Source organism: Bacillus rossius, chromosome 2, assembly GCF_032445375.1.
Source record: "Bacillus rossius redtenbacheri isolate Brsri chromosome 2, Brsri_v3, whole genome shotgun sequence".
Lineage (NCBI taxonomy): Eukaryota > Metazoa > Arthropoda > Insecta > Phasmatodea > Bacillidae > Bacillus > Bacillus rossius.
In genome coordinates, this window is record NC_086331.1 from 128,690,777 (window position 1) to 128,717,839 (window position 27,063).

The 27,063-nt window shown below is 38.7% G+C and overlaps 1 protein-coding gene across 1 annotated transcript in view; it reads left to right on the forward strand.

Moving 5' to 3' along the window:
- The window catches only part of LOC134528988 (scavenger receptor class B member 1-like), a 54,734-nt gene extending 45,036 nt beyond the window's left edge, over positions 1-9,698 (forward strand). The window contains exons 10-11 of the mRNA XM_063362656.1: positions 2,411-2,536; positions 9,486-9,698. Coding sequence (XP_063218726.1) covers positions 2,411-2,536; positions 9,486-9,698 — 339 coding nt within the window. The remainder of the gene's footprint in view (positions 1-2,410; positions 2,537-9,485) is intronic.
- Positions 9,699-27,063: the final 17,365 nt, after the last annotated feature.

A 27,063-nucleotide genomic window follows, 5' to 3' on the forward strand; every position in this document is an offset into this window, starting at 1 on the left:
CACACCACGTGTGTGACTATGACACTCCACATGTGTGACTATGACACTCCACGTGTGTCACTATGACTCTCTGTCATCTGACGCGGACCGCCGGTGCTCTGTCTGGTCGTGCAGACCGCTGCGCCCTGTCGACGCCTCAACGAGGCGAGTGCAGCAGGTGTAGGACCGTGCACCGCGCCGAACACTAGCCAGAGTGGGTCAGTGTGACCGCCTGCGACACACCGCCGGAACAAGTTTCTGGAGTTACAATCTTGAATGTCCGTAGTTAGGAGACTTGCGAATTGAAGCGAAGGGTTGCGTGTTTACGCAAGCCGCCCCGGGCGGTGGTATCTCTCCGCCAGAGGAAGTAGTCCCGGCCAAGCTCCCCTCTCGCTCACGGTGACACCCAGTAGCGCCAATAGCGAGTCCCGCGGCTTCACACACACCCGGCCCGTGTCATGTATGGACCGCTACATCTAACAGTACGCCCAACAGTGCAGCTTCGAAACCATCCGTGAAGTAACGTCGGGACTCGAGTTGCAGTGGACTTGGCCACTTGGCCACTTGGGCGGTGTGCTGGTGTGCTGGTGTGCTGGTGTGCTAGGACCACTCGTGCGCTCCCCAGACAGTCTGCGCGCGTTCGACGGCAGTTGACCGTGTGCTGTGTCGGTTCGTAGGACGGATGCCCTCTGCGTGTTTCCGCGCCAATAGCGCGCAACTAGTACAGCTTCCACATCCACCCACTGCACTCCCGTGGCGCTCCGAGTGCCTGGTCACGCGTCACGAACAGCTGGGGTTCACGTCAGAAGATCCCGCAATGGTTTGGGGACCCGGTTGCCCTCCGCCCTCCGTAACGGGACGCACAACAGTAGGTCCACGGACTCGGCTCAGAGGGACAGGTCACGGGCAAGCGTGGTTGCTGCACAGGGCGTGCAACCACGAGCCACCGATGGCTTGTTATTCCGGGCAAAGCCCGGCCTAGCCTCACCACCTCCTCCTAGAGCTGAACCCGTGACGGTATTCTAGGAGCACTACTTTGATCTTGAACTTTTCAAGCATCTATCGGCATGATGGATGACCTTGGAGAGTGGGCAAGCCTAAGATGCACATGAAGTTCTGCCATTCCCGATTACACCCTAAAAATTCACCTTCGGCCAACCTCGGGTTACTTTATATATATTTATATTTCTCTGTTTATTTTAATGTGGCTATACTAACCTAACTAACCGTCCATAGTTTTTTAAAGTGTTTTCATGTAGCTAACCTAACCGACCACTTTTAATATTTGAATTCATTTTTCCTGCGCAAAAATGAAACAAATTCCGAAGTTGGCCGAAGGTGAATTATTCGGTCGTGTTAGGGCAGTAACCAAACTTTATGCGCATCATAGGTCTCCCTGGAGAGTGTTTGGCCTTAGATGTTCCTGTCTGCCTTATGAATGGTTGGAAACAATTCTATGGGCCATTACCTAGAATAACATGTCCATTCTGAATCACCGCCGTGCCAGCAGCCAGAATAAAGCTTTGCCCGGAATGGGGGCAGTGTTCTTGGGTAATCCTGTCTGCACGCCACGCCCAGATTCCCCGGGGTCTGTTCACTCGGTCTGCACCCGCCGACTGGCGCCCGGCATTTTCACCCTTATCGCAAGTGCAGTCAAGCCTTATAACATATAACAACGCGTTTTGACAGAGAAATTCAACAAGAATTAAAAGCTTTTGATTAAGTTCCTTTTTCACCCGTATTACTCTTCCTTTTTTTTTGATTAGTTAATGTCCGGTAACTGATGTAACGAAGGTGTATCGATTTGAACTGAATATTTATTGATAAATTTCACATTCCTTTTGCGAGTACGTATCGTGCGTCCCAGCCAGCAGGATGGTTTGAGGTCAGGCCCCCAGAAGGCTTTCTGCGACGAGAGATGAGCGGATAAAGATGGCGGAGTCATACACAAGGGTGGCGACTCTCTTTACCTGGACCTTGATACCATAGCTACCGTAGCTACCATAGTACCATAGTTACCGTAGCTACCGTAGTTTGTCTCTTCACAAGTCAATTGGCATCCCATTGGCCAGGAAGTCCTAGATCCAGATTACAGTCACAATCCAGAACGGCATATACATGGTTCCGGAAGATAAGCTAGGCAATTCGTGATGCTGTTCGGTTTGTCTGTTCACTCGCCACATGGAATCCCATTGGCCGAGAAGTCCCGTTTCCAAATCAACGTCACCATTCTGAAGGGAAAAGACATGGTGTTGGAAGATAACTTCGGCAATTCGTGTTGCTGTTTTTTCGTATGTTCACTAGTCACTTTGAACCCAATTAGCTGGAAGTTCCGTTTCCAGATCAACGTCACCACACTGAAGGGAAAAGACATGGCGTTGGAAGATAACCCAGGCAACTCGTGATGTTATTCCTCTTGTGTGTTCACTAGTCACTTGGCATCCCATTGGCGGCGAAGTTCCGGTTCCAGATCAACGTCGCCATCCAGAAGGACACGGACATGGTGCTGAAAGAGTTCCAAGAGGGCGCAATCGTCCCCATCATCTGGTTCGAACTGGTAAGCACTTATTGACGTGACAACGTCTAATAAATCGATGAACGCCGGCTGCACGCACGGAAAAGTGTCCCGTTACGCACATTGTCCCGTTACGCTCATTGTACGCTTGCGCCGCATCTATCTCTCTTCCACTCAATTGGAACAACCATCGATTTCACTTTTTCGAGGCACATTAAACTTGAAACACTCCCATTCGTTTCCTACTTTTCCTATCATCGTCCTATCCTTAACAGAATAACACAGATTGGAAGAAGTTAAATAGAAAACATGTATCAAAGTTATATTTAAAATATTCTCTTCGTTAAAGTAACAAACATATTTGAATTAATGAGTGCAAATAAAAGGAAATTTATCAATTAAATTGTAGATTTCATTTCACTCCTTCTTTGTATCCATACAAAATAGTGATAATTCAATAAATATGATTTAATTTTATTCATAAAAGAATGCAATCATTTTATCAATGTTTTGTTATGACGTTGTCACGTTAAACTATCGTCCGTAAACCGACTTTACAGACAACCATTTTTTTTTTGTTTTTAGCTGGTAGGGTAGTTCGGTACGATGAATAACCAGATCGTAACAAAAAGCACAGCGACCAGGAGTGGAGTGCTCGATGCTGGAGAGGGGGAGGGGAAATAACGAATAAAATAAAGAGGCATAAAACTGTAAGACTCATTTGCAGATTTTTTTGGCTCAATGTTCGTTCGAATTGTGAGCATCCATTGTGTAATTATTATTTTTTATATTATCGCTCAGCGGAATTATTGAATAATTTGTTTTATTAGTCAATGGGATAATTGAACTGCGAACTTTCACTTCAAATGCGCGTGCGGCTTCGCACCAAATATTTTTTATACACTCTGTGGTTTCAACTTTAACCTTTAAAAGTGGGAAGGTAGCCATTTGTGTGTAAACTAAAGTTTTCTCCTTATTTTACTACAAAGTTACTGTTTCATCTAAATAGTTTAAGATTTTTCTTAAAATACATAATTCTAAAAATCATGGTTTTAACTGAACATTATATATCTCACCAAATGTATACTTTTCTTTCGCTTAGTCGTGTCCCTCTTTCATTTTTTCCCAGTAAACCTACAAATATCATCAACGTTTTAAAAATATTTACTCTATATTTTTAATCAAATTTGTCAAACAAGTATGTTACAATTGTTTTAACTAATAAGAAAAAATTTTGTGTTAAAGTTGACATTTGGTTTAAATAATGAAGAAACATTTCTTTAAATTTTTCAAATTTCGTTACCTAACTTATTTTGACTCGCTGATTATTTTCATTGTTAAAGAGGGTTGAAACGCTTAGGCCGAATTTGTCTTATTTTTTTGACAAATTTGTAATATAACTGACTGCCTGAGGCATCATTTTTATACATCTCAAATAAAAAAAACTGTATAAATCAGTTGATTAGAGTTGAAGTAAAGTTATGATAAAAAAGTTTTTAAAAATTCTTGATTTAATGCAGTTTTTTGGACATACGCCATTGCAGTTTTGCACTGTTAAATCATGAAAAAATTCCGAAACAAATAAATAAATAAATAAACATGAAGATGAAATATTCACAGAAAACAAGACTGAATCAGCTGGTGTCGGACAAACGGAACCAACGATGAAACTAAACAAGCATTACCGACAACACAACGACGATTGCACTGACGAACACAGGAGATTTCCAATGAGAACAGTTTTGACGTTTCGGGAACTGACATCTGTTCCCGTCATCAGGAACAAACAGGCTGACATTGGACACAGGAAAACCATGAGTTTATATAAGTTCAGAGCTCATCTCCTTGCTCAGCCAATGGCAGGCAAAGGCTTCATCTTCATATATATATATTTTTTTTTTCGGAATTTTTCCATGACAGACAGTGAAAAACTGCACTGGCGTATGTCCAAAAAAATGCATCTAATCAAAATACACCATTGCATGAATCATTTAAAGAATGTAAAAAAAAAAATTCTTGAAGTTAATAATAAAGTATTTCACCTGTACACAGTTAAACACGAATGTAGAGAGAAAAATGGGTGCGTGTACTTAGGTACGCGCGTGAGAAGTTATACTTCTTTGGCATAATTAAAAAATAGTTTTTAATTGCATGCAAATAATTCTCCATGGTAGCGTTATTCTCCATGGTAGCGTTAAACGTTTAACGCAACCTTGTTGGAAGTCACATAAGAAGTATAACTTCAAAAAAATTACCTAAACCAATTTTTCGATAAAATAATTAAAACATAATTTTTCCATTAAGGCTTACTCGTGTTTCTTGCAACCGTTTCGTAAAAACGTTTCTGAGGTTTTACAGTGAACGGAAATGTTCCAATACGAGGCAGTTACGCAATTTGCACGAGTTATTGCTTCGTAGTCAGGTCGTGTGAGCATGCCAAGTCGTGTTTGAGAACATGGACGGTGCTGTTTTCACCACAAGACTCGCGCCAGTATAAATAGATCCAGGCTGACATTTGGAGATGATGAAAGCGTTGCGCGATACACGAGGCCCTGGCGTGTCACGGGAAGCTGTGCAGCCATGGGGAAACCTCTGGCGCCATCCAAGATAACCGCTTCGTACTCGTGTAAACAACCTTGTTTTTTTAACAGCTACATTTATTTTGTAAAGGCCGTAACGTGGTGAACCTATCTGTAATGGGTGAGATAATTCGTGGTAACGATAGTAAGTTAAACAAACAACATGACACACTTATTTTTTCTCTCTGTTGCATTTGGGTGGAATTTTAAATTAAATCACGTAATCCCCCAGTATTATTATTATTATTTATTTGTTTTGACTGGGGAATACGTTGTTTTATTTTTCTATGGATCAGTGCCGTGTTGAATGTCTCGATAGATAACGTCAATCATGATAAAAGTTCCGGCTTATCTTAGGTAAATATTTGCATACTTTAGGAGGTGGCCGAAATTTAGAGTTCGTGGGAAAATTGGCATGATACTTCTTGCTTTTTCAAACAGTGTATATATATATAAACTCATATTTGGCACCTTAACTACCGTACACCCTCTCATAAACACGCTGTTTACTGAGTGATGAACATTGCCTTACATTATTACTTTGATTATTTACAGTCGCCTAATTTATATTTATTAATTTATTTGGAATTTGAGTGCCTGCCAATTGTCAAAACCTTTAAGAGGCAGGCACTAAGCATAAATACAATGAATGCACACAGGAAATCAAAACATATAAACATAACACTGGATAATATAAACAATGAAGTTATGACAAACACATGACAAGGACAAAAATAATCATAAATAAACTTAAAGTATAAGTTTGATTCGATTATATATAATTAAAGACAGTGGTAATATTGTTTGTGTATATATATATATATATATATATATATGCCCAATAAAATAATTTGTAAAGTCTTTCATTGAGAGATTTCGCTTTATAAACGGGCCCTTACATTTAAGACAAGTATTACAATTATTTGTACGTTTTGTCATTCTGTAGATTTTTTAAAATAACTTAGGTGTCCTGTGTTGAAAAACTTTACATATAACTTTTAGTAAATTATAGTTTTAAGGTTAATGGTACCTTCTTCACTGTGCTTTAAAGACTTTCTATCAAGCACAACAATTTTATACTGTTTTTTTTTGTCCACGGGAACAAACTCACACAAAAAAATAATGAACGTGTCTACATAAGTCATGATCACTGAGATATAATGATATGTGTTGAGGGTACTGATTCGATTATAACCCTTAATATGGTTCACTTATGAGCGCAGAATTTGTGTTTGAGGATCAGCTTCACTGTTTTCTTTTCTTTGCAAAACCAGATGTTTTATCAATATTTGTTTTTAAAAAATGACTCAAAATTAAATATTTAGACATTCCCCGCGGTGAAAACTCATAAAATGACTGACAGCGAAAGATTCAAACGCAAAAAATTTAGCAAAAATTCCAATCATAAATGTTTGCCTGATATTTTGGAAATAGCACATAACATGCAGCACACACCTGACAACCAAATTAGCTACAAGACAAAAAAATGCAGCTCTCATAGGGTGTAACATCCTTATAGATGGGCCTGGGTTAAAATTAGCAGTCAATTTATTAACCCGACATAATGGGGGAAGTAGAGCCTTAAATGTTTTCAAGCCCATTGTTATAAGTCAAGTTTTATGCTCAACATACAAAGTTTATTTTAAGAAGGCATTCAGTTACTCATTATCCATTTAATTTTAGATCTCTGCTATCATTGACAAATTTATTTTTGCCCCAGAAACCCATGTTTCCCATCAGCCTCTCGCCAACTTCCTCATAAATAAGCTCTTGGTTCAGCCATAGGATTCGGCGGATTGATATTTTTCAAAATATTAATGCTATATTTACAATGTAGAGGACATTTATACCTTCAGCAGACTTTCTCAGAGTGTTAAGGATTTGTTAACCTCGTACACTAGACTCGTACACTTGTTAGGCTGGCTAGAAATATCTTATTTGTCCCTACAGTAGGGAAGTAAGCTGTACATATTGAACCGTCCTCTTATCACTATTAATAATTTAATTTTTAACTATTGATGATTTAATTTTTTGTTTATTAAATAATCAATAATAAATATTTAAAATTAAGAATCTTATAATATTTAGTACAAATTTGTCATATATATTTATTATTCTCTAAATTTTATTTATTTAATTTTTCAAATTTAAACTGAACTTTAGTGACTCTGTTGACTATCTTTTTCCAGCCCTTTTATTATTCTATTGTAATTAATTATTTGCATGTAATTAAAAACTATTTTTAATGATGCCAAAGAAGTATAACTTCTCACGCGCGTACATAAGTACACGCACCCATTTTTATGAACGTTTTGCACTGTTTGTCATGGAAAAATTCCGGAAATCAAAAATAAATAAAAATATGAAGATAAAAATTCACATCGTTGGTTCCGTTTGTTTTATACTTACTTCCCTTACTTTTTATTTGATAACTGTGTTTTTGTAGATTTAAAAAAAAAGATTTTTCATATTATAGGTAAGGAGAGGCGGAAAAACTAATTTTATTTTAAAACCAATAGGGTTGTAGGGTTACTGTAAATGTTTGGCAAGTAATGGGTACAAGTATTTTGCTGCAATCAATTAAACAAAATTGCAAATTTCTATTTGTCAGTGTCTTAACCACCCATGATGAATATGTTTTGCACACCACCCTCACTTCTTCTAGACACAGAAACGGTTTTCCCCCCTCTTGGATAGTATTAAAAACCAGGTTTAAGAACTATAGTAGCAAAAGATTAACTGGATTTCGAAGAAAAACTACCTCTTGCAGTCGTTAACATAGTGCGACTTCCCGAAAAAAAATGTTATACTTAGTTTTTCGTTTCATACCCCTTACAAACGAAAACCATCATAAAATATGAATCACTTTTCATTATAAAAAAAACACACTTATTTAGAGAATATCACATAACTCAACTTCAAGCTGAGAATTGTTGATTGGTCAATTAATCCCCATTCTGAATAAAAAAAATACAAAAAGTATCGTAGTTTTCAAATTACGGGCAATTTTTTCAAAAGTTTTTAAACCTCCACCATGCTCCAATGTACTGTATACTGTAACCAAAGAAGTTTGCTATGCAAACATAAATAACTTTACTAATGATAATTATTCATATTAAAATCAAACATGCTGTACTTTTGGGGAAAAACAAATTCTTTGCACGACCTATTCGGCAACAATTTTTTATCAGGAAACATTGACTATTGAAACACACAAAAATTACGTTACTTACTTAGCAACGAAGTTACTTTAATATGTTATCTTTGCAAATAATTTACTTAGTTAAGAAAATAATATTTTTTACAGTGTGACTAGTAACTTTTACCCGATTAAATGCTTTTTGGTCGCCTAAGTTTTCAAAATAATTATTTTCCCTAAAAGTACAGCAAGGATTTTTGTTTTGTTTTGTTATCAATAGCCGCGTTGTATAAAATCGTTTCTCCGGCCGAAATTAATTAAGACGTAAAATAAATGGTAAAAACAATTAACTAAAAATTATTACATTTTATTTGCAATATTCTTTCCCTAAGAGGTGTAAAAGGTTAAGTTTTGTTTTAAAAAAAATTGCATATTGCATATTAGATCTACAGGTTAGAAATTAAGAATGAACAACAGCATATAAAGTTACGAATTGCATTTTTTCAGTTTCCCGGATTCCATCTTTTATTGAGTATAGAAGCAAACTATTATACTTTGGAAATTGTTTTGACAATGTTGAATTATCTTGGCAGCAATGAAATTAGCATGGTTGCCATGTGCACATGTGCAGGCGTGCGCTTGTTTGTATTTTTTTTTCCAATTGAAACTGAAGTTGTGATTTTCATCACACATACTTTGCGGCTATGCAGTTTTTGCGTTTTGAACCAAAATATAAAGCACTTTAAAATAGTGTTTTGGTTGTTTCGTATTGGAAACTAGATAATCTGAAACATTTATGGTTAACATTCCCAGCAACGAATAACAAAAAAAGGGGGTTGTCTGTAAAGTCGGTTTACGGACGATAATTTTACGTAATGACGTCATAAGAAAACTTTGATGAAAAATTGAATTCCTTTTTAATTTTCAAATATTATTTACAGTTTTTGCAAATTTAATTTAAATCTTTTGTTTAAATATAATCAAGAACAATTAGTTAAAAAGCCAGCCTTAACCTATATGATATTATAGAAGATTTTTTCGCACGGTGGTTGGCCGGTTCTTGCACGATCGGCTCAGGCGGAACGTGACAATTTTTCGTGCGTTCAGCCGGCGTTCATCGATTTATAAGACGTTATCACGTCGAAAAATCAAATTAGCCAACCCTTTCTTTCAAAAAGATAACGACTTTTAGGTTGTTTGGTTGCCGAAAAATATCCCAAGAAAATGAGAGTGTTGGTTTTAGCATTGAGTGGCAACTGTTTTGTGGACGCAGGGGGTGGCGCAGCTGCCCGACCAGCTGGAGAGGCTGATGTACCACGTGACCTTCAGCCTGTTGCGCGTGCAGCTGCTGCTGTGCGCGGCGGGCGCGGTGGCGGCCGCCGCTAGCGCCGTGTGCGCGGTGCGACGAGCGCGCGAACTAGCGGCCGCCAGGCGGCGCAGCGGCGCGGCTCTGCTGGGCAGCTTCTCGCTCCGGAGACCGGCGTGACGTGACGTGACCTTCAGCCTGCTGCGCGCGCAGCCGCCTGGGCGCTAGCGCCGCGTGCGCGGTGCGGTGGCCGCGCGCACTAGCTGCTGGCAGCTACTCGCTCCGGAGACCGGCGTGACGTGATGTGACCTTCAGCCTGCTGCGCGCGCAACTGCCCGGGCGCTAGCGCCGCGTGCGCGGTGCGGTGGCCGCGCGAACTAGCTGCTGGCAGCTTCTCGCTCCGGAGACCGGCGTGACGTGACGTGACCTTCAGCCTGCTGCGCGCGCAGCCGCCTGGGCGCTAGCGCCGCGTGCGCGGTGCGGTGGCCGCGCGCACTAGCTGCTGGCAGCTACTCGCTCCAGAGACCGGCGTGACGTGATGTGACCTTCAGCCTGCTGCGCGCGCAACTGCCCGGGCGCTAGCGCCGCGTGCGCGGTGCGGTGGCCGCGCGAACTAGCTGCTGGCAGCTTCTCGCTCCGGAGACCGGCGTGACGTGACGTGACCTTCAGCCTGCTGCGCGCGCAGCCGCCTGGGCGCTAGCGCCGCGTGCGCGGTGCGGTGGCCGCGCGCACTAGCTGCTGGCAGCTTCTCGCTCCGGAGACCGGCGTGACGTGATGTGACCTTCAGCCTGCTGCGCGCGCAGCCGCCTGGGCGCTAGCGCCGCGTGCGCGGTGCGGTGGCCGCGCGAACTAGCTGCTGGCAGCTTCTCGCTCCGGAGACCGGCGCGACGTCGGCCTCGTGGCTGTCATGGCGGCCAGAAGCCCTTCGAGTTCCAGGGTGTTCGTCGCGCCGACAGGAAGCTCGGCTACTCAACGCGCGAGCACGGTCAGAGACCGCGTCTCGTTGCGTCTGCAAAGTTGCCCAGACCGCGCCGTGGTGCAGGCGTGGGACTGTCCCCGAACACGCAGGGAACAGCTCTCTCGTCGCAGCTGTGTTCTTCGAATTACTTCAAGTTGTGACGGTGAAGAACATGTTGCATCCTGCAGTACTACTTTTATAGGTTTTTTTTTACAAATTCTAATTGTAATCTTACTCAAAAAACTTGTCAGGAAGAAATGTTATGTTAAAATTTAGCAGTATGTATTTTAGTTATATTTTAAGTTTTTAAAAATATATTTGTGCTATATTTGTGATTTTCTTATACATAAGTACGCTGAGGGAAATTTACTAACAAATCGTAAGATTAATAATGTTCGCAGGCTTTCACGGCCATTGTCTGAAGTAGCTTGGCTTCTGGGTTGTAGCCGTACCTACTGAGTAGGTAACTGATCCCTGATGATGGCGACTGCAATGTTGACCGAAAAGTCGGTGAGTTATTCGCCAAGGACACCGCTACAACCCAGAAGCCAAGCTACTTCAAATCATAAGATTATTTCCAGGTAAAGAATTTTTTTTCAAATGTTTGTAGCTTTCCATCCTTTTAAATTGGTAGAATTATTTTGAAGATTATATTTCAGTTAACTGTAGACACCTCTGAGCCGCTCTGAAGTGGCATGTCAGTATATGTCATCACTTCAGGGCGAGTACATACTGCCCCTCGCTGGTATTTAATAAATTTAATAATTTAATAAATAGGTGCAGTACAACAAAAGTTGATTGTGAAATAGTTATAGATGATTAAAATTAGGTTGTTTGTATTTTAATTGAGCTAGTCACGAGTAGTTAGAGTTTTTTTCACAAAGATAATATTATTTAAATAAATTAAAGTTTAAAACTGAATGTCTGATACAATCAGAGAAATGTTTATATGAAAAACATATATCGCGATTAATTATAAACCAACAATGATGCAAATAGTTACATTTAAAACTCGTATTTTATTGCTTTTTTTATGTGCATACTTTAGAGATTTTTTTAATGAGTCATACCGAATAAGCGTGTTATCTCCTACAGCGATTGGAACAGAGTTGCCAAGGGAGATAGGGTGGGTTTTTATCTTGCGAAGAAACTTAAACAGTTTTGTGTACAAGACGCTTTTATTGGTTATAATATAGCACACGACAAACATTCAAACTTGGTACTGATACGTCGCCATTTGCTTCAATAGCCGAAACAGGTTAACTGCAAATGGCTGACGATCTCTGTGAACACAAATTACACACTTTTACTTTGATGCAACGAGTACTAAAGCAGAACAAATAATAGTCCCGATCCAGTGTGAAAAGTTAAAGTTCCACGTACGGCTTTGTTGGAATTCGGCTAAGTCCCACCTTGAGTGCCGATGGAGGTGATAGACTCCGGAGGTGACGGCGCGGCCTCCGCAGGCAGAGTCCGGTTGTTGCCTCTGGGCAGGGTGACTGTCTCTCGTGGCGGAGCAGCGATTCCCTTCTGCCTCGGTTGCGGATTTTTCTAAGTCGACAGCGTCGTGGTGTAGCGAAGTTCCGGGCGTCGTGGGCGATGGCGACAGCGTGACGATAAACAAACCCGTATTTATACCCGGCGAACCCAGAGTGATATCATCTAGTGCCAATCAGCACAGACTTGCAGTGACATCATCTAGAGCCAATCAGCGCTCACTGCGTTGTTGCTAAGGGCTCGGTCGCCTGTGAGCCTCGGGTTTCCTGGGGTCTAGGAGTTATGCAACCTCTTAGACTCCCGTGTATTACGGTTGTCCTGCCTTTTGGGGAATTCTCGTTAGGTAGGAATTTCCTACCATAACAAGCGGTTAAGCAAAAAGTTACTTTTTTGTGTTGACTTGCTTCCCAATTGAAATTGTGGGTTTGCTGATAAAAATTTTCCATCAAACATGTTATGTAGTATCTATTTCTTTTTCAAAATGAACTACAGTAGACGTCCTCTTGACGCATTGCTAAAAGCATTTAATCAGCCGTACAGGAGAACTGATAATTACAGTTTTCACGCTTCACCGAATGCAACAAAAGACGTTATTGGAACAGAATTTATTGTGACGTCTTGTTAAATATCTCGGTTAAATATTTCATTTCAGTTTGCGTTCTCAGTGGTTATGTGCACTCAGGCGATGAAGATTGAGGTTTATATTCCTGCTCTCATCCAAACATTTCACTTAACTGTCTCCAGCAGTGTCAACCATCTTAGATGGAGACATAACAATTTTAAGGGCTTTATTTGGAATCTTCACATAAAATGAATAATTCATTGCATAAACCACTATAACGAGATTTTTTTTAAGTAGATGAAGATAGCTTTAGTAAACCATCATTTATATATATAATATCTCACAAGCGCGGCTCCTGTGCTGGGAAGGGGGGCCAGCGTTGAGCAGGAATTTTATTCATTTTTTAAAATTTTATTTTGTTGGGTATATTTATGTTTACTCAAATTTATGTGATATACTTTCCTTTCATCGAAAATTGTTCGAAACCATTAAAATTCTTTTTTTTGTAACCATATTTTTTTTCAATATTCCAAGGTCAATCTGTGACATGTTTGATGTCATGTTTTGCAACTTCATCGTTTCTTGGTACGATAGTGCCAATGTGGAAACAACCTCGAAACAGATATTGCTTATGCGTGTTTTTTCCTTTCCTATTTAAATAATTCTAAATTGGTTTACGATGTTTTTTATTTTAAAAGTATTTTTTATTCCTTTTTGTGATCTGTAGTTCATTTTCAACATGTTTTCTATTGTATATAACATGTATTTACTTAAATCAAGAAACAACTTATTTTACAACTAAGGTTTACAAATTGTTATGTCATTTTCTGTACCATGCAAATAAAATGACAAAATAAACACATTATTTTTACAAATTTCTAACTGATTTTTGCTTTCCATCATTGAAATATCACACACAGAATCATCGTTAAAATGGCTTTATATTTACTGAAGATTATAACATGTATAGTTTATTTGATGAAATGCTGTTTATAATGACATAAAGCGGCTATTAGTTCCAGAAAATTTAAATACAGAGCATATTCGTAGTGGTTTCATATTCGAGGATGAAGGAAAACGAACATGAAGCTAACCTCCATGTTTTTTCGCCTATAGTCTAAATTTGCTCGTTTTATTTGCAATTGAGCTATTCGCACGAAATGCAACCTAAAAGTATATGATCGTTGCACAACTCACCATAAATAGACGACCTTTCTGAACAAATCTCTCAAATGACCGAAAACTTCTGATATGTGTTATTTTCTTTTGCCATAAAGGTTTCAGATGAACTTAAGGAAGGAAACACACAAGGATAATAAATATAGCACTAAGTGTATTATCCAAATATAAGAATGATGTTATAGTGCTATCTCTCTCTCTCTCTCTCTATATATATATATATATATATATATATATATATATATAAATTATGCAAGACCTATTAATACAAAACATAGTTTTGTTTTTACACCAATAACTTAAATATCAAACCTGTGTAACCATTTAAAATACTAACTTTTTAAAAATTTAGTCAGTATATTTACCACTAACACACACAAGTTTCCGAACATTACCAAAACCACCCGATATGTCGTTCCTTACAGGAAATCAGAACAAATACTTATGGTCACTTTTTCCATAAATGGCTGATTACCAAGATAATTAGGTGTCCTTAAAAATAAAATTCTTGAAAGTATATTACTAAAGAAACATCATTTAACTTTTTTCATCTAAGAAACAAATCAGCAAAAAATAAATATTATATCAGAGATCTGATTTATTAACTGAAGGTTGCCAACAGTTTGTTGCGTGTAATTTCGTCAACATTAAGCTTAAATTTATTTTTGATGTCCAGTGTAGCAATATATACCACAATGAAATGAACTTTTGAAGAACTGTCTCGTGTGGGTGGGTTTCACCAAAAACATGTGGAAGAGTGAAAGACCAGATGGGAATTGACTAACAAGTATACAAGATGCACTATAGTTTATGTGTTGCAATGGCGACGCGAATTACAATACCACCACGAGCGATGTATTGGACATATCATCGCCCAACATATCACCTGTACGAGGTTATCTTCTCAGTAAATCATCTTTTCCTTGTAAGTTAAAACGCACGATTTTTGTATTTTTCTCTGGTCCATTTAAATGTATACCTAATAATTTCTAAAAAAATCAAAGTGCAATCATTTTTTTAATATGCGAACACCCCTATCGAAAATTCATCTATTTAGCAATTTTATTTAGTTTTGTTGGGAAGAACGTACTCCCACGTGATTCGGGGCCGTAGCGTCAAATGACAAGTTTACATTCAGGAAAAACCCGAGTAGCTAATTGCTTGGTGAGTAAGCCGTTCGGTTATGTTATTTTAGACAATGTGTGTTATTATAGACAATGTGTGTTATTATAGACAATCTGTGTTATTATAGACGATGTGTGTTATTATAGACGATGTGCACTCATAAGTGGTATTAATTTCCTAACGTTTGTGAAAATTTGTTTGAATATTAAGTCCTTAAACAAGATATGCGAAGTGATTATATGTGGTTTTCTAAGGATAAAACAATCCAGATGACAATTTTTAACATATCACAACTAACAATATAAATAATTTAGATTGACGGGAATACCAAAAGATACTAAAACACATATTTTTACGCAAGCAGAAAAAAAATATTTAAAAGCCATATGATACGTTTTTCACATACCCTCTTAATGTGCATGTGTATGTACGGTAGGATTAATTTGGCCAATTACCAATATGTGTATCTCGCCTTTCATGCAGTATAGAATACATGAATTAAAATAAAACGCGTCCAATAAATGTAACAGAGCCACATTAGATAAAATTGTCTGAAAAAAAAAGATTTCTTAAGTACCAATCTACGACATAAAAAACATTCGCATGAAAACAATCTTAATAGGTCGGGTTTCCATAGTTCGTAACATTGTTGCAACACTCGCGTTGCTAGTTTCTATTTTAATATCTAGATAGCAGCACAAACATTGCTTGTTTTATGTACTTTTCCCCCTTCAAATTAAAGTTTTTTTAATGTACAACAACACTTTCCGTATAGATTTTAACGTACGTTTCTTGGAGTTTTTTTTTTTTACCTTTTACTATTACAGGAAATTTATATATATATATTTTTAAATACGCAAAAACACAAAAGTATGTGTACTGACCTTTCAAATGTAAGCGATAGCAGAACCATAATAATATTATATCTATACGAGAATACTGAAACAACTTTAACACTTATAGCTATTGCACCCATGCTAGATTTTATTCATAGACCTACATTTTCTTTCGTTACAGAATTGGTGTAGGTTGGTTTTCACATTATAACTCACTTTTTTAATGGTTTATTTACAAGTTGTATATTACCAATGTATGCTTGTAATGTATTATTAACAGAAAATAGAATTTCACAAATTATTTTACACACTTGAAATTAAGAGGACAATTACTAATTACAATTAATTCGAAAAAAAGTTCCCTTCACCCTGAGTTCAGCCCGGGCAACGCCGGGTACTGCAGCTAGTAGAATAATAAATTCATAATTTAAAAAAAATAAATACGTAGTATTCAATTATATAATTATATAAATTTTTATTCATAATGAACATAAAAATCCAGAAACAATCGCCATTATTTTAAAGAATTCTACGTTACATAAGGTGTTCTAGCTTCTTATTATTAGTGTATTTACTGCATGAGAACATATGAATTCGCTCGTTACCAAGGTCAGGTACTAAAACACTCACTCACTTTTCTTTTCAATAGCCTACACACGTGTGAATAGACTGCAGATAGCCGCTCTACCCTCTGGTTCTGGGGTAGAGCGTCTGCCTTGTGACTTGTAGGACCCGGGTTCGCGCCCCGGCTCCTCCAAGGCGGATTGTCTCAGGCAGATGGCGGCATTTGTCTGACAGGAATACAATCCCTTGCAACAAGTCAGGCTACCAAAGAGACGGTGGGTGGCTTCCAAATGGGGAGCCCGTTTCTTTTCTAGGCTCCCCATGCGGAGGCCATCCGGGGGTTTCTCCGGGGTCGCCGAGTTTTGCAAAAATATTTGTTAATTTTGTATAACTCTCATCCCACCATGTACGCGTGCTAGAAGTTATTGTTTTTTGTGTAGTGTTCAATTGAAGTGAATTTAAATTAATTAAATTAATAATACTCACTAATATTAAAATAAACATATGTATAAAATTAATTATTTGATTCAGTAAAATAATTAGTAATTCATTAATTTTATTATTGATTAAATTTCTAATTGAAAAAATTTACCATTTCTTAACTAATATTAACAATAAACTATATGGACCCTCTAGCAAACGAAAACAATATGTCGGATCCAAGATAAAAGACCGCAGTAAGTTTTCAAAATGGCTGCATATTTTCACTAAGATATTATTAAATAATTTTTTATTAATTTTAAATTTTTCCAAATTGAAATCGGATCATAATTACGCATTTTCAAGATGGCGGCCATAAAGAAAATTTCAACAGTGAAATCATACACATCCAAGATGGCGACCATGCCATAATTGTCTAAGTCATTGCTTTGGCGGCTTATGGTGGCTTTCTTTCAGGAGTCTTAAGCTGCTTTTAGGACAATTTGTTTTTTCTAAGGCTAAAGTCTTTGAGGTTTTTCGAATTCGAAATTTTTGAATTTTTTCGGGTCCTTTCACTCGAAAGTGGAATTTTTATATTTTGCTAATTATTGTTAATTTTTGGTTTTGCCGATTTTGGCTAATAATTTTTGGTAATTTTTTAAGGTCAAGTCAAGGTGCAGATCATCCAAGATGGCCGCCGTGACGTCACAATCCAAGATGGCGGACCGTCTCGTCGGTTCCTGACCCTGGCTCCTACCACCGGACCGACTCTTACATACTACTACTAGTGTCACAGTGTCAGATTCTAACGAAATTAATAAGGAGTTTAGCTGTAAAATGTTAGAACAAAGAGACTAGGCTGCCATGTCATCATGGAAGACAAAATACACACGTGCGGAAAAAAACGGGACATTACATGATTGTAAAGAAAAATTTGCAAGGGCAAAACAGTAAATAGCGATAATATTGCAAAGTGGTGACAAACGCGATGGATAACTTGCAGACCTCTAGCTGGCGTGAGCAAAGTCGTAAACGCATTACTGCGAGCTCGGATACGTACCAACACGACGCGTAACACGACCGCATCGAAGCAGAAAAAAAGTATCGATCGAAGCTAGCGAGGCCAATTCTTCACCCCGCCCCCAAATTCCCCTTCAGGACGATTCAATTAGCGCTGAAGATGAAATCGAAACGTAATATTCTTGGTCGATTGACTCGCAAGTGTTGCTAAGGTGATGGTGTCGAAATTCGACAGTCAGTACGAGATGGGTTCAGATCTCTAGCATCTCTCCGATATACTACAGAAAACAAATACTTTACTAGGAGAATTAGTATTTTGTCTGATTTTTTATATTTCAAGTTTTTACTGGAAATGTAAATAAAAGAACGGCGTAGTTACCAAAAGGTATTATTATCACTTTTCAATCATGCTTTCTTCTGTAAAAACCTTGTTTTGATGGGCAAGTTTGGATATAAGTTGTTATGTGCTCTTATTTACTTATTTATTTATTTATTTATCTCAAAACAAAAAGAAAGCCACTTTGATTTACTAAAGATTTAAACTCATTTTATGGTGAACTATAGATTTTCGTGTGTGGGGAAAACACATTTTAATATAATTTTACTGGTGGGTCTATATTTGTAGCCACGATTATGTCACGGATTCATTGGCTAGGAAATTATATTTGCAGTATGTATAAATCTGCTTTGCGGTAAATGATTTGCGTACAGAGCTTTTAACACGCCCTGGTCATTTCTGAGCCTGCTACGAACAAAAAGAATAGTGATTACCTAATCATGTTGTGTAACCCTCCAAAGAATGTGACCTCTTTGTTGACCAATGAACATTTAAAAATGCTTTTATGAATATATATATATATATATATATATATATATATACACACGCATACACAATTATAAATATGCACGCTGAGTCTAGCCTGGAGTGCAATAAATCTGCGATATAATGGACTTAACTGTAGCTAGAATAAAATTGTTTAATTAAAGAAAACCTGACTGACGTTCCGTTTGAAAAAAAGAATACTACGGTGCACGATTTTCCTCTCTTCGAGCGACAATTTACGGCACAGCTTTCCATGTATCAAGTCAATAAACGAACATTAATATCTAAGCACAGGAATAAATATAGTCGTATTCAACAGTCACTGGTTAGAACGTAGTTATTTCTAGAAACCGGTTGTGATAAAACAGTTTAAGACTGTCTGCAACGGTTTGTTAATGCTACAGAATATTTTTTTTGCATTTAAAGTATTTTTTAATGAAGCAAAAATACTTAAAATTTTTGCAATAATTATTCTTTCGTTTCTTTCGCGTGCTCTCTCGTGATTCGCCAAATTCAAGCCCATTTTATTCAAAATTGAAGCATCATAGACACAAAAGTCAGTGTTACAAGACACAAAAATAAGTATTTAGGTAATCAATATGCTACAACTGTAGCTTAACCATGTTCCTAGTGCACGATAGGACACGGCCAGTTCCTTATTTTAAGGGAAAGGATTTCGTTGTTCTGTCCGTTGCCGATCTGTTGCCCGAATCACGCGCATGCGCAGAGATCACTTTTCCACTGATTTTGTCAACATGGCGGACCCGTAACTGGCGCCATTAACTCGTATACAGTCATTTCTGGGATCATTACTCCCATCGCGCCGAGAGAAGTTTCACTTCAATAATTGTGTGATTTGAAACATTTACACAATTTAATAGTATTTGAAATGTTACAAACGTAACCAAACTTTCATTTTAGTTATGATAAACTAACGATAATGAGTCGTTTCACCTATTACTGAGTATCGTGAGCACGGGTAACGCCACGGCAATGACAGCCGTAAAGTCCCTATGCTGGCAAGGGAGGTTGGATTCCACGGTGGTTTACCATTGCCTTCCGCGGGATGAAGGGGAAAGGCACATCACAAACACAAAAGTCCTGAACCCAGGGAGGAGTTTTGAAACATCCCCTCCCCGACCGGGAACCGAACAGCAGACAGCAGACAAGTGGCACGACAACCAGAGAAACCCTTCATTCTCGATGGAGGGGGGAATAAAGTGTGAACTTACGCAATATTTAAAATACTTCAACAACTATCCTACGAATTATTTATGTAATTGACGTAACATATCCAATCTTTCGTGTTACGATCACCTACAAGTAAGAAAACATACCCTCCCGAAAAAAAAATTAATTTTTGCAATGGTTTGATTTATGTAACACGCCAAAAATAATGTACATTTTACTGTTACAACAGCAAGAAACAAAAGGTAAATAAATCAGAAGATGCGGGAGCGTGGATCTATCGGGCGACTGACCCGGGATCAATGGACAGTGCGCTCCCCGCCAGCCAGTCGTCCATCACGGGTCGCGAGCGCACGTCGATGGCCGCGCGCGTCTAAGATAACCGACTCGCAATAAACAGTTATTCACAATTCGGAACAAGGGTCCAAGAGGGGCGAGGCCCGCAGTTTAATTTCCGCCGGCCGGAAATGCAGAGCGCGCGCGGAACGCGTCTCGCCGTAGCCCTGACACGCCGCAACACATCGCCGGCCAGGGCCTCCCCCGTCTCTTTTATCCCGTGCCCGCCTGCCGCGCGCGTGTCACGACGCGTCTCGACGCGGCGAGGAGAGCTCGCTGTAGCCCTGACACGCCGCAACACATCGCCTGCCCGGGCCTCCCCCGTCTCTTTTATCCCGTGCCCGCCTGCCGCGCGCGTGTCACGACGCGTCTCGACGCGGCGAGGAGAGCTCGCCGTGGCCCTGACACGCCGCAACACATCGCCGGCCAGAACCTCCCCCGTCTCTTTTATCCCGTGCCCGCCTGCCGCGCGCGTGTCACGACGCGTCTCGACGCGGCGAGGAGAGCTCGCTGTAGCCCTGACACGCCGCAACACATCGCCTGCCCGGGCCTCCCCCGTCTCTTTTATCCCGTGCCCGCCTGCCGCGCGCGTGTCACGACGCGTCTCGACGCGGCGAGGAGAGCTCGCTGTAGCCCTGACACGCCGCAACACATCGCCTGCCCGGGCCTCCCCCGTCTCTTTTATCCCGTGCCCGCCTGCCGCGCGCGTGTCACGACGCGTCTCGACGCGGCGAGGAGAGCTCGCCGTGGCCCTGACACGCCGCAACACATCGCCGGCCAGGGCCTCCCCCGTCTCTTTTATCCCGTGCCCGCCTGCCGCGCGCGTGTCACGACGCGTCTCGACGCGGCGAGGAGAGCTCGCCGTGGCCCTGACACGCCGCAACACATCGCCGGCCAGGGCCTCCCCCGTCTCTTTTATCCCGTGCCCGCCTGCCGCGCGCGTGTCACGACGCGTCTCGACGCGGCGAGGAGAGCTCGCCGTGGCCCTGACACGCCGCAACACATCGCCGGCCAGGGCCTCCCCCGTCTCTTTTATCCCGTGCCCGCCTGCCGCGCGCGTGTCACGACGCGTCTCGACGCGGCGAGGAGAGCTCGCCGTGGCCCTGACACGCCGCAACACATCGCCGGCCAGGGCCTCCCCCGTCTCTTTTATCCCGTGCCCGCCTGCCGTTCGCGCGCGTCACGTTAATTGTCCGAAAGCCGGCGTGGCGTCCTACGAATATCATATCGAAAAATACACAGTGTTACACCCTTCCACAATTCGATCAGCACTTTGGACCCCTTTGGCGATTATTCTTTCCGCCCTTCGGTCATATTTCAACCATGCGCTAACGTCAGTTACCCGGGAATCTGCGGAGTTTTTTTAATCATAACATCACTGCAAATGCAAAACCACGCGAGTGTGACAAAATTTATAGATTTTTTTTTGTAACAATTTCAATGAACCAATTCATTGTAAGAAAAACTTTCACTTTGCTTCAGTTAGTGATGCCAGGTACTCTTCTCATTCTGGTTTTCTGCATTCCGTGCAGATCACGTTAGTTGAGAACGATTTACGTTTGCTGTTTAAGTTTTACTGATTAAGTATTTGTGAAATTAGACCTATATTTTAACTGCCTCAATGACTAAGAAATCATTTAGAAATACTGTAATGAGCTGCTAAATTAAAACTACGTGTATTTGGGAGGTCTAGGTAAGGAAGACTTAAGTGCGTCTCAGGCCGAAGCCTATATAGTTAGAAAAATGTTAAAGCAAAATGATACACACCTTTTCGTCAGACTTTTTCTGTTTCGCTGTGATTTTTTTAGACGTTTCACGTCAAAATGATATGACAATTACCAGTCGGGATTTGAACCTATGTTCTCTGGAATACTAATATAGTGTCTTACGACTCGGTCCATAAACTTCGATAAGGTATCTTTTCACATCATCAGATTGCCTTGTAGTGATTCATTATGCTACAGGTGTGAGTGTACGATTATTTCATAACAGTACAAATACATTGTTTCAGACTATAGTACTCGTTGTAGGCTATCATCACATGTCTTGAAAAATTATTGACATTTAATATTATAAGTACAACTATCAAATATTACGGTCTCCTAAATTTTAATTCACGTCTTTTGAGTATATCGTGTACTAGTGCGTGTAACTACGTGTGATTTTGTTTACACATTTACCATGGGTGTAGACAGTATTTGTGGAAGGGGAGGGCAGAAGCCAGTCCCTCCTCCGGAAACTCTTTTACAAATATAATGCTTGAAAATACATTTTTAGGTTAGTTGACGATTCCTTAAGTACTTTTTGAAATTCCTGCCTTTGTAATTTTTGTAAAATAAAATTCTTTGTCTAAATAAATCTGGCGACCCTACTTTCCCCCCTTTTTTTTACTACGCTCTTGACACTTATTGTTACAGAAACAGGTTCCTCTTTTGAATAAGCCTTGTTAACAGAAGTGTAAACAAATATACACAAAATACAAATCTGTTTAAAGAAAGTCAGTATATATGTGAATATCAACAAATTCAGTATAGTTTATTAAATAAAAGTTCCACTGACAAACAACATTTTAAATAATAGATAAATTAATTCAAGACGTAGTTTTCGACAAACGCCATTACTAATTAAACTTTAGGTATGTCATGACAAACATCAGTCTGTTTGTGCCTTAAGATCTCTTTCCCGAAACGTCGCATCTGTTCTCTTAGGAATCATATACTGTGTTAGTCTGCGCTATCATCGTTGTGGTTTTCAAAATATCTGTTTTTGTTGCTCAGCTGTTGCTTACGGTGTTTATCTGTGCTGTCATCGCTGGGTTCACCTGTGCGTCTCTGTATAGCCGTTGTGTTTTCAATTTTTATCTGTTAAGTTTCATCGTTGATTTATTCTGTTTGCCGTTTCTTTGTAAATGAAACAGAAATATTCATGTAACCTTAACTATTTGTTAATTTGTTCATTTACATGAAAATAACTGTATCACTACAAAATAGTGTTACTATTTATGCTTCGTGTTGCCCCAGTACCTCCAATATTTAGTTATTTGCAAACAGTTGTTTGAATAGCTTTCTAGGGATTAGCTGTGCATGTCAAGCACGGTAAAACAAAAGAAAGCTAATGGTAATATCAAAAATTTTACTTTTCTGTGGCTTTAAAACGAAATAAAATGTTTATACAATAACTTCATGCTTGTAAGAACATGCATATTTTAACTAAACACACTCTTTTAATATCTAACATTTATTTCAAAATAACTTTACCATCAGCAGTGCAAGCTCTTACATGTGTTTTTACTAGTCTATATTTTTTATAATTATTTTACAGCGGGACTGTAAGTTTGTTTGCAGGAAATCAACTAAAAAATTGCCAGACTAGTTACACAAATTATATTTCACTGTATGAAATGACATATTTCATGCTGAACGAACAACATAATAACACATAAATTTGTTCGTTACCGAGGTTAGATCGTACTGCACGTGTTAATGACACACGAAACTACATAATGTCAGTGTTAAGAAGACTGCAAGTATCCGCTCTACCACTCTGGTTCTGGGGTAGAGCGCCTGCCTTGTGACTTGTAGGACCCGGGTTCGCGCCCCGGCTCCTCCAAGGCGGATTGCCCAGACGAAATGGTGGCATTTTCTCTGGTAGGAATACAATCCCTTGTAACAAGTCAGGCTACCAAAGAAACGGTGGGTGGAACAGAAAAAAACCTTCCAGGTGGCTTCCAAATGGGGAGCCCGTTTCTTTTCTTGGGCTCCCCATGCGGTGGCCATTCCGGGGGTTTCTCCGGGGGAACGGAGTTTTGCAAAAATATTTTTGTAGCGTTTAAGTTTTTAGTAACTGTAGCATTATCATTCCAACATGTTATAAATAATGCTCAAACAAACATTTAAAACATAAAAAAAATTTTTTGCTTTTGTACAAAAATATTTTAATTCAGTGTGCATCAGAAACCTAGTCAGAAACCTTTGATTTGTAGTATATTAGCAGTTTTTTGACGAAAAAAAATTTATTCCTAAAAATATTATTTCTGTAAAACCACGTAGTTTTCAATCAGGAATATCGTTTTTAACACACGCTTTTATTTCATAAAATTATGTTGGAATGTATCAAAGGCTTTGCTCATGTTGAAATAAATATAATATTTTATTTACATCAGGATTTATACTGGTACACACACACCTATATTTTTATTTCAACATGAGCAAAGCCTTTGATACTTTCCAACATAATCTTGTGATTAAAAAATAGTCAATTTTAGGCCTCGTCATCAATGCGTGGTGTATATGTTTTAATTATCTTACAAATAGACGCTTTGCAGTCAACTTTGCAAATGTAATTTCATGGTATTAAGTGTTCCGCAAAGTAGTAGTTTATCTCAACTACTCTTTAATATTTAATAAATGATATTCCAACTATAATCAGAATTTATCAAGAAAAGATGCTGATGAAAAAAAAAATTGGGAAATATGTTTGTGAAACTCTTCAGCTAGATATTTCAGGTGTCCGGATCTGGTTTTCAAGTTAACAAACGTCTCTGAATTACGATAGCATTTATTGTATAAACTTCAGTAAAAAAAACTAATTTAATTAATCAGAATTATCACATAGTAAGTAATGACATTAAACGTGGTTTCCTCTTTTAAGACCTACGAGTTATATTGGATGGCAAGCTTTTTTTCACCAACATGATAATACTATTAGCAACGCATGAAGATCTTTAGATATTATAAAATTTAAAACTTTATCTGCATCAAAAGATTTTAATTAGAAAATAATTGAAAGTATGTAGAAAAAGTTGTTAAATTAATATTTACAAATTTCAGGCATTTAAATAATTTTGAATATGAATATATAACCTATTTGCATTTTATGTTTATTAGATGTTTGATCAGTGATGCACTTTTTATTATTTTTGTTGGTTCAGACATAATAACTCGGTTTGGTTAAAGAATTCCAACTTACAATTACAAAATTAGTGACACTTTTAAAACCATTAGTAACTATAAAATGTGTAAAAAATTATAACTCCTTTAGAATAATATCCAAATATTCATTGGTAAAAATGTTGTATTCTACAAATTTATTTTGAATACACCATTTTAATTTCTGTTTAAGATTTTTGTGAAAACCAACTGAACTTTATCAATCTTTATCCATCTGTGTGTTGTGTTGTTTCGTGTTTTGTCGCATAGATGTGTGTCAGTGTATATATTGTGTTAATGTGTTTTTGTTGTTATTTTATGTCATAAATCGTTTATAGGTGCTGTAAGGCACAAAAACTAAATTTAAATTAGATATGACTGTTTTAATGAAGCAGGATACTATGATACGCATAGTAATATATTTTTATTTTCTAATATAAAAAATACTTAAATTTCAGCAGAGTTTATTTTTGAAAGACTGCAAGCCTGTTCAAAGCCCATCAACATTCAAAATGTACGAGCCTATGTCTCCCCTAGAGCGCCTGTGCTGCTTGCCCTGTGCCAACAAACTACACTACACAAAAATATTTTGTAGACTTTAAATAATTTATTTAGACTTTAAAAACCTTAACATCTGAGTTTTTGTGTTCAGTCACAGAAAACATTACATTAGAAAATCCTTGAATATTTGCGTTGGATTTGCTCTCATTAAATAATGATCTACAATTACTTAAATTATTCCAGTATGCAAACATGTAAATTCTATGAAGCTAGTTACATTACAATTTTACGAGCAAGGTCGTTTTCCTCATTACGTAGAATGTATAAGAAATTTTGGCAGAATGTAATTCTAGGTACCACATTTATTAATTTTTTTATCATCGTAATAAGAATACAGTGCTACCTATATAACATTTTTGGAAACATTTCTTTCTTCTCGTCCGCAATCTGGATATGATTTGTTATTGCAACTATAACTGTCTGAAGCGCTATCTGTATGCTTTAAAGTTAACCTGAGAAACAGCTAGAGGGTTGACAGCGCTACCTACCGAGTATTATATACACTACTTCGAGGACAATGCTGTTGTACTCATTCCATGGAGGGTGTAAGAAAATATGACAGAATTCCGTCTCGTCCTTATGGCATATTTCCGTTATGGTACTTTTCTGCCTTTTTCGAAGAGGCCAGGAGGAATACTGTCATTATGATAGTCTTCCTTCCGATATGGTAGTCTTCCGTCGCCCCGTTTGAAAGGCTAGGTGGCAAAATAAAGCCTGGTAGCTATGCAACCTTCAATCTGAAAAGCTAACTGGGCAACCTACCGCGTAAGTGCAGTCAAGATTTAACAATATAATTTATACTCGTTGGGACAAGTTTTTACTGTCTCGCAAATAATGTGAAGATAATGCGGCGAGTGACAAATTGGCATTTCACAGCAATTACCTTTTTCGACGTAGGCCCGAATCTGTTTTGTTGCGATTACTATTACTTCCTGGAAAGTTAAATTTATTTAATTCAGTGACATTTCACTGTTTGTCAAAGCAAAAGAGGTTGATACGTACTTTAAATTATTAATGCAATGAGGAATTTTGATTTAATACAATTTCTTGGACATACGCCATTGCATTTTTGTACTGTTCGTCACGGCAAGATTTCATAAATGCAAAATAAAATAAAAATGAAAACATTAAACCACAGAAAAAGCTAAAGTCAAAGAAAGGTATAAACCGAGAGAGGTGCCTTAACAGGTATTCTGGACAACACAGCGACGACAGCAAAGACGAACAAATTCAAACATGAATATCAGACAGCACAAGAATTCCTTGGAAGGAATTTAGTAATGAAAGAAATAATAACAGCACAGACAAAAACAGTGGGCTAACAACGAAGGGACAACTTCAACGATAAGTAAATGCAGACATACAACAAAACCAGGACAACGCAGAAAATATACGAACACAACGATGAAGGTTAACAGATATTACAGATAACACGAGGATTACACCAAAAGGTCCATGACCGCTCATAACTCACTAGGAACCGACAGAGCATCAAGAAGGCTGGTTTTATTCTGCCAAGCATGGTTATCTGTTAGTGAGAGCAGTGCA